Raw genomic sequence first — 17602 nt, 5'->3', positions numbered from 1 at the left:
AGTGTCGAAAAAAAAGGGACGGAGTTTCCCGTTGACAAACTGAAGAAGCTGCAGGATTTTCTTTTGCCTTTTTCTTTCTTGGGATACGATGTGCATACTCCGGCCAGAAACAGCAGTTGCCCAGGCCGGCATTCCCAGGTGCATCCGCCAATCTGCGAAGTATATCCGAATGATGTGCAGCGCTTTACGTGTCAGGAGGTCAGAGAGAGAGAGAGCCCAAGGGGCCACACATTTTACGATACGGCCAGTTAGGCGTGGGCCAACAAGACAGGAGAGGGAGGTAGATACACACGGATACGCTGGGCAGACATGGCGACCAGGACTGGGGGAGATACATACGGCAACTCTCCCGAGGCTCAAGGGCATGGTCAGCAAGATGACCGTTTCATAGCCTCGCTGGATGTTGCGCCGGGTCCCCAGGGGAGGGAGGGGGCCGGCAGGCAAGGGAAACACACAACAAGACGGGCGGGGAGTGGGACGGACAGTCAGTCCGTTCGTGACGTGCAATATCGGGAGTTGCTCCGGGGCCGCGGTCGAAGAATTACTATGTACACTGGTGGCTTGTGGGGGCGAGAATGAACGGATCAGCCCGTTTTGGGACGCGGTGGCCGTGAACGAATGGTGAGCGGACGGTGACAGGGCAGGGCAGGCGGCGTGGCGGTCCGTTGGGCGAAGCAGGTACACGTGTATGCCAGATAGGGCAGAAAATAGAAAAGTAATAATAAAAAAAGGCATGGGCCGTGGTTGAAGTCGTTGGATGTGGGACGATGGTCAAGGGTTTGCAGGAGAAGTAGCTCCGAGAGCAGCATGTTGTGTGTGCTGTAGCGAGGTGTGATGGCGAGGCGATGCACCGCGTTGCTGTACGCTGTAATGCAACCTGGCAATGGGCAGCGATCAAGGGCAGCGCTGCGCAGCGGCCCGGCGGGTTGAGAAGAGATTCCTGTTTTTCCTTTCCATCTCGGGTGATGAGGTTCCCGCTCAACCGCTGCTTCTTGCTGGGGTGCGATTTTTGCATTTTGGGCATCATTGGCTCGCTGTCATGAAGAAATGGTGGGTTCTTTGACGGGGTTCAAGGAGGTTCCGTTTGACTCGAATGGCATCACAGGCGAGCGGGAAGGCCCGCGGGAGACGGTCCAGGGGGTTGGGTCGGACGACTCAGTCGGGCATCCTCGAATCGCAAAGGCTGTCCTTGTTTCGATTTCGTGCCGCTCGTCGACGTTTTCCCTTGGTGATTGTCCGTCTTTGATTTCGCAACTCTTCTCTCCAACTCCCGAGCCTAGGCATGGTTCGCCGGACGGGAACAGAGACTCGTTCTGGACTCGACGCGACGCTGGAACCGCGGGGAACGGAATGCAGCCAGCGACGGCAGACATGGACCGCAAAGGGGAAAGGACGAAGGACGGTGCGGTACGGGAAAGCCTTTTCCCCTGATCGGCTCCCCTAGTGGGATGATCTGATGTTCTGGACGCGAGGGCACGAGGGGGTCGGAAAGGAGGTTGACATATTGTTCAGGGTTCGCGTGCTCCAAAGGTGGTATTCAGCAATTGCCCATTTCATGATGTGTTATTCCTTTCTTGGCGGAGAGTTCAGAGGCCCCCGGGCTTTAGTTTTCTCTCGTTGAGTGATTTTCAGGGACGAACAAGAAGGGGGAACCCTGAATCCTTGATAGACTCGCGTCAGGCATGAGTTGACTCTGGATGCTCGGAAAGTTTCTTTGATGACAGCCGTTTGACAGCACGCTACGCCCAGAACGGTAAAGGGGTTCGAAACGGGAAACGGCCAAAATTGGAGCCTCAACGTCTCTCTGTCTGGGTCTTGTCCTTGTGCCGACTTGCCCGAATGTGCTAGATACCCCCAGTTCTTCTGTTGAATATTCTGCCCGTTGCAATATTCGAGACTTGTTTTGATGTTCTCGTCTTGAAGATCAGGCGCGGAGAGCAGCGCTGTAGCCGAGATGGCTTGCCGATGGGGGCAATTGGGGGCGTCTTGTTCCTCATTTACGCGGTGATGGGGTACTGACTCTTCGGACTCTGGCAAATGTCAGAGCGCGGCCCAAGGGAATGGGTGACTGTGCGGGTACCTACGTCACTCTGGGCAGATGGAGCTCGTTTCTCTCGAAATTGACTCGGTCTCTCTTTTTGTGAACAAGGTGGGTTTGTTGTTTTTCTGGGTGGATATGTGATTGATCCAAAGGCCCATGCTCTTGTTTAAAGTCGGATCCGGGCCGGATGTCGGGGTTCCTGAGTCGTTATTCCCATATGCTCTGTCAGTGCGTCGCGGGCACGGTCTTTATGAAAAGTGATTGATCCTCGAAGAATCTTGGGATGCAAGATACGAAGGGGCTGATCCGATTCCCTGGGGTTGTGAGAGTTGAGCGGCCGTGATCGCGTGCTCAAGTCACAACCGCGACGATCGTGTCAATGATGGCCTGGATGGCTGGTAGTGTGCCTTCCGGGCTGAGCACGTCACGTCGTGCTGTGCCGCAGTTCGCGGCCCAGAGTTTGATATTCAAAGAACGGGATGTCCAGGTGCGGAAGACGGAACCACAGCGCGTGAACAACTGTTGCGGAGCGCTGTGGCAGCCGGGAGGCAATCATCGCGGAACAGAGGAATAAGACCCTGGGCGTCGGGAGGCAAGACGGGGGCCGTTCCCTTGTCTCATTCTTCATAGGGCTTCACCGAAGATGGAGATTGGGGGTTCGAGCCGGGGGTCGATCACAGCGAGAGGGAAATGGGAGGGGGGTGCGCTCATGGGCACCGTTACGTGGCCCAGCCCAGGGTCCTGTCTGTTGGTAGCACCGTAGCAGGCTGGCATCTCTCTGCCCTGGCTGCGCGACTCATGTTGGGCGGGAATACGGCGGAACAATGAATCGTTGCAGGAACTGCTGGTAGGGTTGCCGGTGTCCGTGCTTTTGACGAGATGAACGCCCACGGTTGAGGGCCGTTTCTGCGGTTCCTGAGTGCAGTTGTCAAAGGCAAGATATCCGACGTTCGTGAGTCGAAACTTCAGGTGTGCGGTGGCCGCTTCGACGTGGTGCGATGCCGAACCAGTCCGCCGGGGTCCGGGCATCTAAATCTGGAGTCCCAGGGTGTTTGTGAGACCACATCGGCCGGCTGAGAACGGTGGCTATCACCATTCAGGCCGGTCGTCGGCCGCCATCGAAGCGAACCGTGGAATGTTGGTCCCAGGACACGGCGGTCCCAACAGTCTGGCATCCGTGTTCTTCTGCAGAATTGGGGCACGAAGGATCGGTTCCGCGTTGGGTACGGATAGAGACAGGTTCTAGCGAAATGGACTCTGTTTCGAAGGAATTGAGGCCGAATACTGTGTGGATCAAACGAACGACAGCAGGATGACGGATATTAAGTTCCCAAGAATGCCCTGCGATATGGATCCGAGTCGTGGTCGTGTTGGTTGTTGGCGGTGCCTCTGTCAGGTTCTTGTCAGCCGTGCCTCCTTGGTTCTGCATGTGTCAAGCCTGTCAAACGTCAGGTGCGTGAATCACGGTGCTGGGGAGTCCGACGTCTCGGGCAATATTTGAGTGAAAAGGGACTTTGGAAGGATTTGAGGTGCCACAGCTGCTGCAGAGCTGACAAGAACAGTGTCAGATCCCCACACAGTCGCAGTTGCCCCCTTTCATGACATCGTGTCTCGCTGCTGACTTTCCCAATGAGGGAAATGCTCACTGAAGCTGTGTTTGGTATCGGCTCCGAGGTTATTCCCAAAGGCATCGAGGTGAGACAAGACCGTTGATTGCTCAGGATACGGCCTGCCGCTGGTCGTCTCCACTGGGGGGGGGGGTTAGCATGACTGGTTCGCAGAGCTCCACCGCTTAGCGTGTGGCTTCCTAGACTGCTGTTGGCACCGGACTGACATCGCAATTCGAAGAATGTGGCGGACATAGCTCAGTTGGGAGAGCGTCAGACTGAAGTCAACTTCAATCACTTAATCTGAAGGTCGTGTGTTCAATCCACACTGGCCGCATCTTCATCTTTTGCCATTATTGGCTTATTCTCTTTTTTTTTTGTTCTTTCTCTATCGATCAGCTCGAGTCTTGATTTGTGGAAAATATAAGAGGGTATGCTCACATGTCTCCAAAAGACGAATGCTCTGTGCCTAATATGTCGACGTCGGTTTGGATGCGTCCTTCGTCACTGAGGCCGCTGTCTGCGATACCTGGGCCGATGACTTCCCCATTTTCGCGTGCAACTCAATAAATTTCCAACAAACTTGTTGAGAATGGGTGCCTCCTTCCAAAATAGAATGAGACAGTCGTATTCAAATTGTGGTCTGCATCTTGCCTAGTGATGCTGCTGGTGATGCTCTGAATGAGCGATAGGCGGGACCGTCAAAGCTCTGCCGATAAGGACCCGGCCCGGAGATAATCCACGCCCGCAATCTCCCGGGACATTTCGTCACGAAACGCGACTTCGCAAAGCTTCACTTAAACTCCAGTACACGACGACGACACGCCCACGCTCCAGTAGCATCCGCATCGCATTCCAACACGCCGCCCGCGCTTATTTGCCTCCCAATATACCCTCTCTATCCCAAGACTGTGCACATTGCCTTTGCACAGTCGCCCGCCACCTGCCCACAAACACCCCCACCACAGCTTTATGCAACACTGGCCAACTGAGTCTTCGGAAACGCGCAACCAACAAGACAACCCTTCGAACCCCTCCACCTCAAGTCAGCATGGCTTTCGTCACCGCCAACAGCCGACCGGCGTCGATCAGCTCCGTCGCGCCGACTCCGGCGGCGCATCCCCGCGCTCTGTCCCGGAAGGTGGCCGCCGTGACTCACTCGACGCCATCAGCGCTGCCCAGCTCGACGAGAAGCTTCGCGGGCTGAGCTTCGACAGGGCCAGCTTTACTTCCGAGGCCTATCCCTCCATCGCCGGTCAACGAGTGATTGATTACGAGAATGCCCTCACGCCCTCGCCCCGACAGCCATTGGGCTTCAAAGTCATTAAGCGATCCGATCCACGACCTGATGGCGTTCAGCTTACAGACTTTCCTAACGGTATGCCGTGCTCGCCCTCGGAAATTTGTACACATGAGGGCTAATAGACTGCGCAGAGATCTTGACCCATGTCCTATCCCACTTGCATCCCGATTCCCACTCGGCGGTGGCGCTCGTCTCGAAGCGCTTCTACGCCCTCGTCACCACCCCCCATGCGTGGCGAATGGCCTTTTTGCGATTCTTCCCGGGCCATGTCATGCTGGATGATAACTCCGGGAAGCCTCGCTCGGGCCCCCTTGAAGAAGATGCCTCCGAATTTGTGCGATCTGAGGCGCGCTATTTCGCGCGCCTGACGCCGTTGGCCACATGGAGGAGCGAGTACTTGCTGCGCACACGTCTGCTTCGGGGCCTTGTGAGGGGCAAGCCGGGCTCCGGCATTGGGTCTTCCACTCGCAGCAGCAAAAAATCAAGTGCCGTTCTGACCTACAACTCGAAGCTGCCTTGGGTTGTTACGCACGTACACGCCGTGTTCTCTACCGCCGCCGCAAAGAAGCCTCCTCAGGCGATCCACGGAGCGGCAGACCTGGGTGTTGGGACAATTAGCGATCCTACCAACGGGAGAGTCGAGAAATGGGGCTTCAACGACCCGTTTTCGACGCTTCAGCTGGATGAGGTTATGCCACAATTGGAGCCATACGGCGTTGGAGACGGACCTGCTGCATGCCCCAATGTCATGGACGTCAGCCAGCCTTATGGGCTTATCTCTGGCGAAGGCTTTCCCGGCGGACGCGCCTATTTCCGTCCCGCAAACGAGCTGCGTGGTCGATATCTCGGCACTGACACCGGCGTGATCGACACGTATCCTGACATTCCCAAGATCCCGGAACTGTCAGAGGCACTCTCGAGTGTCTGGATCGCCAGGTCTACAGCGGTGCCCAACATGACGCACTCGGTCGTCGGTATCATGACAGGTTCAACGCTAGGAGTTGTTACATGCTATGCCCTCGGAGGAGACGGTAGCGGTCCCCGACACGCCAACGGCGAGATGACGGCACGTTGGGTTCTCAGCCCAGGCGTCCCCATTGTGTCTCTCAAGGTCGACGAGCAGTATACTCAAAAGCGCAAGACCGCTCAGCGAGTCTGGGCTGTCGCTCTCAACGCCCTGGGCGAGGTTTACTACCTCGTCGATGTTCCTAAGTCACCCGTCGAGCGAGCCAAGGGCGAGGACATTACCAAGAACGCTTGGTACGCTGGCAGATCGGTCTACTGGCAGCTCATCGACCAGACCCGCCGCCAGGCACAGGCCGATGATCTGGACAAGCATGCGCTCAAGGGCGCTTACTCTCCTCGATCTCCTGCGGACGCGATGAAGTTGAGCAGGGAGCAGCTCGTCGCAGAGGCTCGCGAGATTGACAAGTTCATGCGATACAAGCCTAACCATTTCCGAAGAGTCTGCGACGGCTGGGACATGCGCAGAAGACTCGAAGTCGATTTTGCCAACGACGATGGCGGCGGCGCAGGAGAAATCATCGTGTCCATCCGTTGTGGCCTTGACGAATCGGAGCCCGAAGTCACACGTTTTGTTAGATCTGTCGCCCAAACGCCCCGGCCTAGTGCCGAAAATGCTTCCACTCCCTTGGAAGAGTCAATACCGGTCTTGACGTCTTTGTTCGGAGATGGCATCGTCGATGTCAAGCCTATGGTGGCACAGCAACCGAGCAAGGGCGATGTGACGCCGGCTTCTTCGGGTTTGCTGACTCCCCCGGCCACGCTCAGCTCGCTGGACGAATGGTCTGTTTCCAATCTGGCACTGGGAAGCCACAAGGTGTCAGAGATCACAGCATCTGCCGTAGATCTCTCCTCTCACGCTCTTGTGACTCTCTACGAGGACCCCCTCCACTTCGGGCACAAGTCGGCTGCCACTCCCACCATGTCACCGCAAACCGCGGAGAGTGTCGCAGAGATCCCAGGCCGAAGGACCCGCATGATTGCCGTCGGAACCAAGACAGGCAGCGTGGTGCTTTGGAACATGCGCGACCAACAAAACACGGAGGTCAAGCCCCTTCGAGTGATCCAAACAGACTCTCCTGAAATCTCCTGCCTGGCCTTAACGGCTCTCTACCTCGTCCACGGAGGAACCGACGGCCTGGTCCAGGCATGGGACCCTCTTGCTTCAACTCTGGAGCCCCTTCGCACCCTCAATGCCCGCTCCGCGGGTCGCGTCCCTCGTCACATGTTGACGATGAACCCTTCACTCAGTGGCGACACGTATCCGGCTGCGCGGGCCATCTACCTCGACCCTGACCCGACAGTCCTGCGCGGCATCACCTCCTTTGGCGCCTTCTTGCGCTATTGGGCTTACAGCGCCACCACTCAACCTCCCGGCCGCAAGCGCCGTCTTCGTCACTCTGATATTCACGGCCGCCTTGCGACGCGTCGCCAGGGTGGCAACGTGTCTGGTTATATCGCCGCCGAAACCGCGGAACTCCGCCGAGAGCAGGAGCAGAAGGCTCGTGAAGATGCTTGGCTGCGCAATCGCTTCGGCGTTGGTGCGTTCGGCGACTTAACCGAAGAGGAGGCCATCCAGTACGCTGAGATGATCTCCCAGGAGACCTTGTTGTTGGAGGAGCAGCGGCGTACTAGCGCCAGCGACACTGGCTCGGCAGCTGACGGCGGCTTGGACACGGCGTCTTCGTTCAGCGAGAGCACAGTCGATACGATCACGCCGGAGCCAAGTGTGACCGGCTTCACACCGCCCCCTCCGGTGCCCGAGGAGGGTGAATACGAAGTGCAAATTCAACAGGCGCTTAGGCTCTCGCTCATGGAGGCTGTCAACGATACTGGACCGTCGCCGCGAGGCAACAGCTCAGGCGATTACGAGTTTGCAGTCAAGTATAAGCCCAAGGCGAGTAAGAAGACGAAGCGGTCACCCTCTACATCTCCGTCAGCAAGCTACACACCCAACGCCGGGTACAACGCAGTAGGGTCCTCCAGTAGAGCCACACCCAGGGACGACGACCTGGAGCTTGCTCTGGCCCTGAGCGCCGGTGACGCTGGTTCCAGCAGACCCCCGCCGCAGGAAGACGACCTCGAGTTGGCTTTGAGGCTCAGCCTCCAGGAAGCTACCGGCAGCGGCCACTCGGGTCTAGGGATTGAGCAAGATCAGTTCCAGCAGGAGGAGTTTCCCGTGCTGGAGACCAGGGGCAAGGGGAAAGGGAGGATGTGAGGATGGTCTGCTGGTTTGAGTTGCGCTTGTCTGATTTTCGTGTTTGTGTGAAGCAATTGGTCCTTTTCTTCTGCATCGTCGCAGATAATGCCGTTACTCTACTTCTTGACGAGTAAGATTCGTCTGCTCATACCCATACCAACCGGGTTCTTGCTTATAGAGCATTGTTCATGAGAACCCTAGAGAATAGATACTTTTAGCCCGTACACAGGTCTGTTCCCGTTGGGTTGTTGTACAGATCATGCGAGTAAGCGCCATGCAGGAAAGGTGTGCAGTTTGACTTGTATGTTGAGCTCAGCCCGTCCTCGCCGACACTATGAGGTTAGTGGACCAATGTAGAACGACGTCATTGATGGTGATGTGTCTTTATTTAGGCGTCCGGATACCTTGCGGTGCTGTTGCAGACATTGAAATATAGGATAGAGGAGCAGGCGGACAACCACTTACGTGTACCAGACTAGCGAGCAAGCGAGCAGGGCGGAGGAAAGTGACGATGACGAGGCGCGGCTGTTAATAACGACCCAGGTCTCAGGAGGCAACCGTCTTGTTCACGGTCGAGCATCATCGAACTGGTATAATCATTGAACAGGCAAATCTTGTCTTGATCCTGGCTTTCTGGAGGTTCCCTGGCTGACAGTTATTGGACAGTTGGCCGTATTTGACTACAATCAGACTGGAGTTGTACTGGGGTGAAAGCTTATACAGCTTGAAAATTTCTGCCGCTATGGATCATTACTGTAGTGGTGGTCTGAGAGGACTATATATTGACTAGGCCAGAAACAACTCAGTGTCTCGTACCTTTTTACCTACTCGAAGTTTGTAAAGCGGTTGACAATATCACGCATGCAAATTGGTCTCAATTTTGCCACAGCAGAAAGGGGATATTTGACGAGGGGAGACAAGAACGCGCGACTCCCAATGCATCATACAGAACGAATACCTTCTCAGAATTGAAATGCGGCAGAGACAGAGAATGCTGAGGTACGCTTGGGATAGACCTCAACTAATTTACTTTGGCTTTCTGAGTAGATATGGTAATCGCAGTAAATCAGACGATGATATTGGACCTGCAATATGGTCACCGAAGCTTGGTGCCATGCAGTCTAACCGACCGCTGGAATCGAGAAGACTCCAGATGAAGTGGTCTTGACCCGTCATATTCTATATCATTATGTCAATGACAGGGACGTCATACTCAACTTGAAATCATTCGGCATGCCCATTCGACCCGAATTCCGGGCTGACTAACGTCAGGTTTCTCTAACGTAATGTCTTCAAAACCATAAGTTGAAGCCACGAGCTTCTGCGAATGGATGTTGACAGTCTATGTCGATCGCGCCCTTCAGGCGGGTCAACTCCGTAATAAGGGGGGGGACCAGGCAAGAAGCTCCGAGACCAAGTCGGCCGCCGGCGCGCCCTTCGGCCCCGGGTGAGCGGAGGAGGTTATGTTCTCACCCGAGCTATGAGCGGGCAGCCGGTCTTTGTCATTATGCGCTCATGTGTGGTTTGGTACACGTTTGTGTCATGCCAGCACCGAGTACATAAGTAAGAGGTTTTTCCAGGTTAAACAAAACGCCATTCTGGCACTGATACATTCCGAAGACTCGCCTCAGCTCGTGGGTCGTTCAACCATCATTATAAACAACATGTGTCAACACGACATCGAGGCCAACGGGTGGACTGCCGTGCCAGTCGATGCTGGAAAGATCTTTGGCGACAAACCATTCCTCCACGAACCGGCACCCATCTCAGTCCAAGACATCCAATTCCCATCCGATGACCCGATTATCGCGAAGACTCTGACTTATGCCAAAGACCACCTCCACGCTCAAACCTTCAACCACTCCATGAGGGTCTTCTACTATGGTACGTTCTCTGACATGCATAGAGCCACGTGCTGACAACCCTTGACAGGCATGGCAATCACCAGACAACAATTCCCACAAAAGGCCTCTTCCTTCTCCCCCGTGACCTGGGCCCTGACCTGCCTCCTCCACGACATCGGCACGGCGGAGGAAAACCTGACCGCGACCCGCATGTCCTTCGACATATACGGCGGCATCATAGCCCTCAAAGCCCTCAAGGACCATGGCGCCACCACAGACCAGGCCGAGGCCGTCTGCGAAGCCATCATCCGCCACCAGGACATGGGCGTCGACGGGACGATTACGTATCTGGGGCAGCTGATCCAGCTGGCCACGCTGTACGACAACGTTGGCAGGCATCCCAACGTGAAGGACTTCGACAAGATGGTTCACGACAAGACGAGGAGGGAGATCAACGAGGCTCACCCGAGACTGGGGTGGTGTTCGTTCTTTGCAGGGACGATTCGGAAGGAGGAGGAGATCAAGCCATGGTGCCACTCGACGCATATTGTGGGTTTTGATAGGGAGATTGAGAGCAACACTTTGATGAAGGAGTGGGAGTAATTAAACATTAGAGTAAGGAGGAGGTCAATCCAAGGGATGCAAAGGTGTATGTGTAAGTTGGGTGTTGTCCTACGCTCGTATATGGATTCATGCGGCCCCTGGTTGCAACGGGTATTCGGGGAATCGTGATGGGGCATATGAACAACTGAATATATCTGGTCATCAAAAAGAGTACTTGTTATGAAACTAGACCCCAATTCTGTATGAGGAACTGTCACTGCAATCAGTGGGATACCAGTTCTTGCCAAGGAGGTTCAGATATTGTCGGGTTATGAACCATGGCAATGAAGGCTCGGATGAGGCATCCGAGACTTTTGATATTGCTTCCAAAGAAGACCCATCATTTCCCGTAATGAATATGAACTCACAGACTATTTGCTCGCAATTGTTGTGAGTTTGTAAAAGTTGTAAAAGTTGAACTCGACGTGATAGATTGAGCTCGCGGTGCCGAGTACCGACTTTCAGGCAGTGCCTATGGAAGCCGAAGACGTCTTGAACAACATTAAACCCCTTCTATGTGTCCTTCTGCTAACCCTACAGCCTGTAGTTTAACTACCATGTACGCCAGAGTTCTAGCAATGCCATATAGAGTGCGATAGCTTCTGATACGTGTTTAGTGACTTGCGGAGTGGTTCAGGATAACAAAGTAGTCTCCAAAGCTGATATCACAGCTCCTGTACGGCCGCCAAAACTCCCCACGCAACAGTCCAAATAGGGAATTCTGCAGATGCCGCCCGGATCAGCGCCGGACCCAGCTCATGACCGCAAGCATCCCGCGCCGGGGGCCGTTCCGTCTGGGCACTCTCGGCGTACGCATTCGACTACTTCCCCAGCCCGTCAGACTAAGTCCACCGTCATCACAAAACAATCCCAACAAGAGTGCTCAACGTCTCTCTTACTCCTCGTCATGAATCTGGGACTTTGTCGTCTCCGTCACATCTTGCATGGCCACAGTGTCTTGCAGAGCAACCGTCAGATAAGCTCCCGAGACAACACACATGTCCATCACATTCCTCCGTCTTACAAACCCTCCGAGTTCGGGATTACCCAAATTCCAGCCGGTGAGACCCGTGACGTCTGTCTTTCACGTAGGGCTGATAGGCGACCTTGAAGTTGATGTCTTGACGATTCACATACTCTGGTCCATCATCGAACGAGCGATTCGAACAGCGACCACTCACCAAAGCCTCACACCAGCTGGATCGGAGTAGCCATCCTCCGGAGCCCAGCCCTCGCGGAGCCGGTACCCGACTCCGAAGGGGGCACAATATCTCACCAATATGTCATCCCGGTCTAGTCTGCGTAGCGTCCATCCAGTCCCGCACCCTCCTGTCTGGCACAAGACATTGTCTTAACGCTTCCACTACGGAAGCTAGCGGTTCTTAGTATTAGAGTTAACCAGAACCGCCGGCATAGTCCCATTCCATTCCGTCTCATCCCGACCTTTTTTGACCTACGCGTGATCGGTCTCGCAAATGGTCCCTTTGGAATATTCAACTCTGCCTCTATCAACCAGCTTTGCATCCATGAGACGTCCAAGATATTCTAGAACTTCCCCCCTCCCCCCCCTCCCCCCCCCCTGCAAAGCGGGAGAGAAAACAGGGAACAAGAATCGCAAAATAGAAACCACGCCTCAACGTCGCCTCCAGGTCTGTTACCGTAGCAGGAAGGGCTGAAGTGAAGAAGCCAATCTATCTGCCGGGAGACCCCATTCGTCCCTTTTCCCCGACCTCTTGGCGTTTAAACCAGGTAGTGGATAGATTGAGAAAAGGCATCATGTTGTTTTCAGCCCATCGCTAGCTTGACAGCTCTGGGCGGGCTGGCTGTGGGTTGGTTTCGGACCTTGACGGACTGCGGGACGGCTTTTTCAAAACGAAGAGAGGCGCGCGCGCGGGTGGTATGTGTATGGCCCCCGGTCCAACATCGAACATCGAACATCGCCTATCCCGTCCGTCACGCTTTCTCTCCCCCCAGCCGGCCCCCGTCGGCTCCACGGCTCCTCCCAAGGCTGAGAGGTTTTGGTGTGCTGCGGCAAAGATGTCGTTGCCGAAGCCAGGGCATGGTTGGAGCGAGCCGTCAGGGGAACTCAATCGTCGTTGTCGCCGAGACAGGGATTATCCGTGACGTATAGCCATGTGCAAATCGACCATGGGGCCTACACCTCGCTTGTGAGTTTCGCACAGTATCCAACATGGCCGCCGACTCGTGCACCTGTATCATCTGAACTCTTCCAGATCAGCCCCAAACTGCGCAACCCAATCATGATGGCGGTGCCCCTTTTTCTAGAATGGTTCTCTCCCACGTCGCTGGAATTCAGATGATATGATGCGCGTCATATTTATCGTTCGGCACCCTTCATGATATGGCCTTTGACAGCCGCAAGGCCGATGACGACGTGCGGCCGTGAGAGGCTGTGCCTTGCTGCTGCGACCTCGTCCCCGCTCGAGGCCCATTGGCAGCAGCATTAACTATGATTAGAGGTGTATAATAATACAGTTCGAAGGACGTCGGTGAGGTCGCATTGAAGGCATCCCCCCTCCCCCACCCACGTCCCGCCTTAGCCGTCCCTGGGCGTCGTGCCATCATGAGCCCGTCGATGGCAACACTTCAGCCCTTCCCGCATCTGCGCAGAGCCCCATTTTCCCAAATCCGTGGCCTTTCTCCTTCCAGCCTTGCTACACCAGGCCTTGCTTCACCAAGAGAGAAGAACCGTAAACGCCTTGGTACATCTGTCATGAACCTTGTGTCTCAAACCAACCGACCCAGAACCCAGACGCCGATCGCTATGCAAAACTCAAGTCGGGGACCTGCTGTCCTCTTCGCGTGCCTCACACCTGGGCCGCCATTCGTTTTCGTCTCCGAAGGTGCCGGCGCCGACGGCGCTGTGGCTGTCGGCGCGCTGATTGTGGTAACAACAGTCGGCCCAAAGGGGTAGCGCAAGCTGAGGGTTGACACAGCTACCCCGGATGGGCCAATTGTGATGGTCTCACCACCAATGACGGTCGTCGTAGTTCCTCTCCCTGGACCGACCGTGAACGTCTTGCCTTCTACGACCACCACCGAAGCCCCTACCTGTGTGATCGTCGCACCACCCACGATCTCAAAGGCCGTGTCCGAGGCCTTCGCGTTTGGGCCGCCCATGGTCACGTTGCGCACAATGACCCCTGATGGCCCTATCAGAATGGTATCATCGTCGACAATCTCTGTGATGGTGGACGACGCCAGACCATACGTGAACGTCGTCGAGTGAACGATCACAACACTGGGACCAATAGCGGTCACCATCTCGCCGCCCGCAACAACAATCTCCGTCTGTGTCGGGGAAGATCGATTGATCGACACCGTTTGTTTCGGGAACACGATACCGGAAGACTGAATCGTAATGGTCTGCCCCTGGACCACGGCCACGACTGGTGTAGCTTGCAGCTCGAACGTCGTCCCTCCGACCACTACAACATTTTGTAAACTATCTGGTGCAACGACGACTGGTACATCTCCCACGACGGTGCTCGAAGGCGCCACGGTGCTTCGGCCAACATTGCCCGGCCGGTCAACAATGGTACCTCCGCCAACTACCTCGCTTGGGTTGATTGTGAACTCCGCACCGCTCACGCTGACTTGACGTGTCTCGGAGGGGTTCGTAACTGTAAACGTCTGGTCGTTGACGATGACCTTGGTGGGCTCGACGGTGATTGTGTAAGTGGCTTTTGGTGGTTCCTTTACACTCTCACGTGGCGGAACCGTTGATGCGGGTGGCCTCTGGTCGTTTGGGGGCGACTGAGGCTGGCTCGTCGGCGAGTCGGGTGGCTTCTGGTTGTCTGGGGCCGGCTGAGGCTGGTTTGTCGGCGAGTCGGGTGGCTTCTGGTCGTTGGGGGCCGGCTGCCGGGGATTGTCGGTGGGCTTGTCGGCAGGTTTCACAGCTGTGTGCTTATCTTGCGGGGCCTTCGTCTCAGGATCATGGCCGTACCGTGGTGTGCTGATGGGAGAATAAACGACTGACGGGTTCTTGGCCGTCGTGACGAACGTATAGGTCGTAATAGGTCCTATTTTTGGCGTGGACATGGTGAGCACCATGGATGGCAGAGCGGCGGCGGTGCATCCACTCGTATCCGTGCATGTCGCGAACCCAGACGCTATGCGCGACTTCGATTTTCCTTCTCCTATACCCAAAGGAGAACATGTGATTGGGACAGTTATTTCGGGCTGAGGGGGCGTGTAGTCTGCCGGATCCCCATAGAAAGTCGTCGTAGATGTGTAGACGATGGACCAGGTTGTCGGTACGGCACCGTCGCTGGTCGATATGCATGACACATCTGGTTCGTAACCCGTGGGAACCGTCAAGACCACAACTGAATTTCCTTCGACCGTGTCGGTAAGATTCGTTACGGGTCTGCTGGAGTTGCCGCTTGGCGAGGCGGATATTGTGGCATTGCTGATGGGAAACGATGGTTCGAGACCCGATATCGACGTTGTTATGGAAGCCGAAACTGCGCTTCTACTTGGACTTGTCGTTGATGTGTTCGCTATGGGTAAAGTACTCAGGCTGCGGGAGGAGGCGTCTGAAAGAGCGGATGACCCTGTACTTGAAGGGTTTCTGGTAAACGTCGAGTTTGACACCTCTGACGTGCTGACGACGCCTGGGGCCTGGGACGTCCCATTGGCCACGTTCGATGAGATCGAACTCCTCGAGATCGGCGAACTGCTTTCGTCTGATGTTGGGGGCGGTGTGCGGCCTGTTCCTGGCTCTCCTGTCACCGAGAGGGTTCCTCCTGGAAACCGAGATGCTGACGGCTGTCCATTTGTTGCAGACAGAAGACTCCCGCTTGCCGATTGAATGGTTGAGGCCGTTTCGACTTGAGTAGATGGAAACGCGTCCTGCGACGACGGACTTATTAAGCTGGTTGACGTTGTGCGGTTGAAACCCACAGCTTGTCTTGGGAAATGCGCAACGCGCTGTGCTGTGCGTTTGTCAGTTTACCGCAATCGTGCCAAGCGATGTTGACTGGTGTAACGCACCATTGCCGCCCACTGCATGAACTGTACTCGAGAAGGTTGCGAGAGAGAACAGTACAATATCGACAAGTTTCACGTTGCTGCGTCTTCCCGAGCCGCGATCCCCGTCCCCGTCTGTCCCACGTATCCCTGTCCGCGTCGCCATTGGGGTCCAGACGCGATGCTGTCGTGTCGGCGGGACAGCACCAGAGAAAGGGTTATTGCTGTCAGGCCGATTAAGAAGTGCACCTCAAACTCATCACATTTCATTACTGATCGAGGCACGAGACGAAAACGGAGAGACAAGAAGCGGGAGCAGGTAAACGGACAGCCAGCCGGGACGCCGCCCGTGACTAGGGCGCGAAGGGGTTCATATTCGATATCGGCTGCTGGTTCGGGATGGTGGCGCGGGTGACAGCTTCTACGCGTGCCTGGTCAACTCGAGTAAAGGAAACCGGGAAACGACCCAGGTGCCCCAACATCCCTAGCGTAGGTAATCAGCACTTCCTTGGTTGCCACTAACACACATGAACCGACTCATTAGAACTGGCCCGCCGTCAACTAAAAGACCGCCGCGGCTGGGCCTCTAGCGTCGCACCGCGCAGGCACCAGGGACTGCCTTTCCAGGACATGGGATCGATGAGATGGAGTTGCCCCAACTGCCACCAGCCAAGTTGCTGCAGCCTCCGACTTCGTAAAGTTGCAGAAAAGGATGATCACTGACACCTCTGCATGCTTGGTCCAGCATGTCAGCCAGTGAGATCCAGCAGCTCTAGGAAGGATGCTGCGAAGTAAGACCTTGTACGAGGGAGAAAAACTTCCGAACGGTCCACCGAGGCAGGTCGATGACGAACATTGGCCGCGATTCGAGCCCGGAAAGGTGAATGAGTGCGTCTTTGCTTCCATCTCGTGTCTCTGATGTGCTTGTGACCACTCACGACCGACGTATGTCTCAGCCTACTGACCTCGCGCTCAAGGGAGACTCAGGTAAGGCAGAATAGGTCTGTCGTCGGAAAACACAGTTATGGGATGGCCGGCGACACACCCAGTAAGCACTCTACATTCCGATAGACACTTGGCCGCCCGCCTGTAAGACGAGCTCAATCTTGCAACGTCACCGGAATCGAGCACTGATCGGCCTGTCATTGACTGCCCTGGCGACGATCCCCCAGACAGACCGAGCAAGCAGAGTCTAAATGCGTTTGCGGCCTAGTCGGCGGGTAGAGTGACGGTCGGGGCTTGCGCGAACGCGTCGCTATTCCTTCTTGGCCTCATTTCAACCCTTCTCCAAAACTCGGATGGGTGCAGGCCATCACGGAAAGTTCACTGAGACAATCTCTTGCGGTCCACCTCCGCCAACTCTGTGAAGCTCGGGTGCGGCGACCGTGCGCGCGGGAGACATCCGTCGTCCGTACCAAGACAAGTGTGGCTGTCTAGAACATACAGACGGCGCCGATGCTCGGTGCTTAGAGGAGGACGAACGGAGAGAAAGTAGCCAGTGGCTGCTGTCGTCGTCCAATCTGAAGTGACGATTTCCCGGAGCACCCCATGGCCCTTGGGATGTGTAAAACGAGCAAGCCACCATTCTCTGCCAAAGGTCGGTCAAACATTGACGCTGCATTTCTGCGGCACGCAAGGCTGACCAAAAGGGATGCCGTTGTGCTGACCAGCTAGCCACTTCACACTGCCTAGAGCGCATGGAGTCTCTATCAGCCGATGGGCAGAGAGGGGATTCAGAGGTCGGTGTAGTAAGACGGGTTGAAACAGGGTCAACCCAGGTCTGACGGACGGGCCTAGCGCATTTTCTCCGCTCGGCATTTGTTCAGAGATTGGACGAGTAATTGCTGTCCGAAGCTCGGGAGGTGAGCAGTTGGAGTCCGCCTTCAGTGCCCAGCGCGTCGGCACGCGTGGGGGTTCTGCGGCTTCAAGGGGCTCATGAAGTTCTTCGCCATTTCCGACATCTGCACGATGGCTGCGGTGATGACCGAC

The 17602-nt window shown here is 55.7% G+C and overlaps 5 protein-coding genes across 5 annotated transcripts; 2 read left to right on the top strand and 3 right to left on the bottom strand.

The window, feature by feature from the left end:
- Window positions 1–2665: 2665 nt before the first annotated feature.
- CGCS363_v004738 (uncharacterized protein) lies at window positions 2666–3070 on the bottom strand (the record flags this gene model as incomplete). The annotated part of the gene is made up of 1 exon (XM_036636587.1): window positions 2666–3070. One exon carries the CDS (start codon window positions 3068–3070, stop codon window positions 2666–2668), a length of 405 nt encoding a protein of 134 aa, XP_036497316.1.
- Window positions 3071–4620: 1550 nt separating this feature from the next.
- Window positions 4621–8192, top strand: pof10 (F-box/WD repeat-containing protein pof10; the record flags this gene model as incomplete). Its single annotated transcript, XM_036636586.1, has 2 exons — window positions 4621–5026; window positions 5083–8192. 2 exons carry the CDS (start codon window positions 4621–4623, stop codon window positions 8190–8192), a joined length of 3516 nt encoding a protein of 1171 aa, XP_036497325.1.
- Window positions 8193–9838: 1646 nt separating this feature from the next.
- CAH (Cyanamide hydratase) lies at window positions 9839–10621 on the top strand (the record flags this gene model as incomplete). Its single annotated transcript, XM_036636585.1, has 2 exons — window positions 9839–10058; window positions 10107–10621. 2 exons carry the CDS (start codon window positions 9839–9841, stop codon window positions 10619–10621), a joined length of 735 nt encoding a protein of 244 aa, XP_036497324.1.
- Window positions 10622–13369: 2748 nt separating this feature from the next.
- On the bottom strand, window positions 13370–14683 carry CGCS363_v004735 (uncharacterized protein; the record flags this gene model as incomplete). Its single annotated transcript, XM_036636584.1, has 1 exon — window positions 13370–14683. One exon carries the CDS (start codon window positions 14681–14683, stop codon window positions 13370–13372), a length of 1314 nt encoding a protein of 437 aa, XP_036497323.1.
- A 433-nt stretch (window positions 14684–15116) lies between these two features.
- Window positions 15117–15640, bottom strand: CGCS363_v004734 (uncharacterized protein; the record flags this gene model as incomplete). The annotated part of the gene is made up of 2 exons (XM_036636583.1): window positions 15117–15574; window positions 15634–15640. 2 exons carry the CDS (start codon window positions 15638–15640, stop codon window positions 15117–15119), a joined length of 465 nt encoding a protein of 154 aa, XP_036497322.1.
- Window positions 15641–17602: the final 1962 nt, after the last annotated feature.

The sequence above is a fragment of the Colletotrichum siamense genome (assembly GCF_013390195.1).
Source record: "Colletotrichum siamense strain Cg363 chromosome Unknown KSG_Cg363_contig03, whole genome shotgun sequence".
Taxonomy (NCBI): domain Eukaryota; kingdom Fungi; phylum Ascomycota; class Sordariomycetes; order Glomerellales; family Glomerellaceae; genus Colletotrichum; species Colletotrichum siamense.
This window is presented reverse-complemented; position numbering and strand designations above follow the sequence as displayed.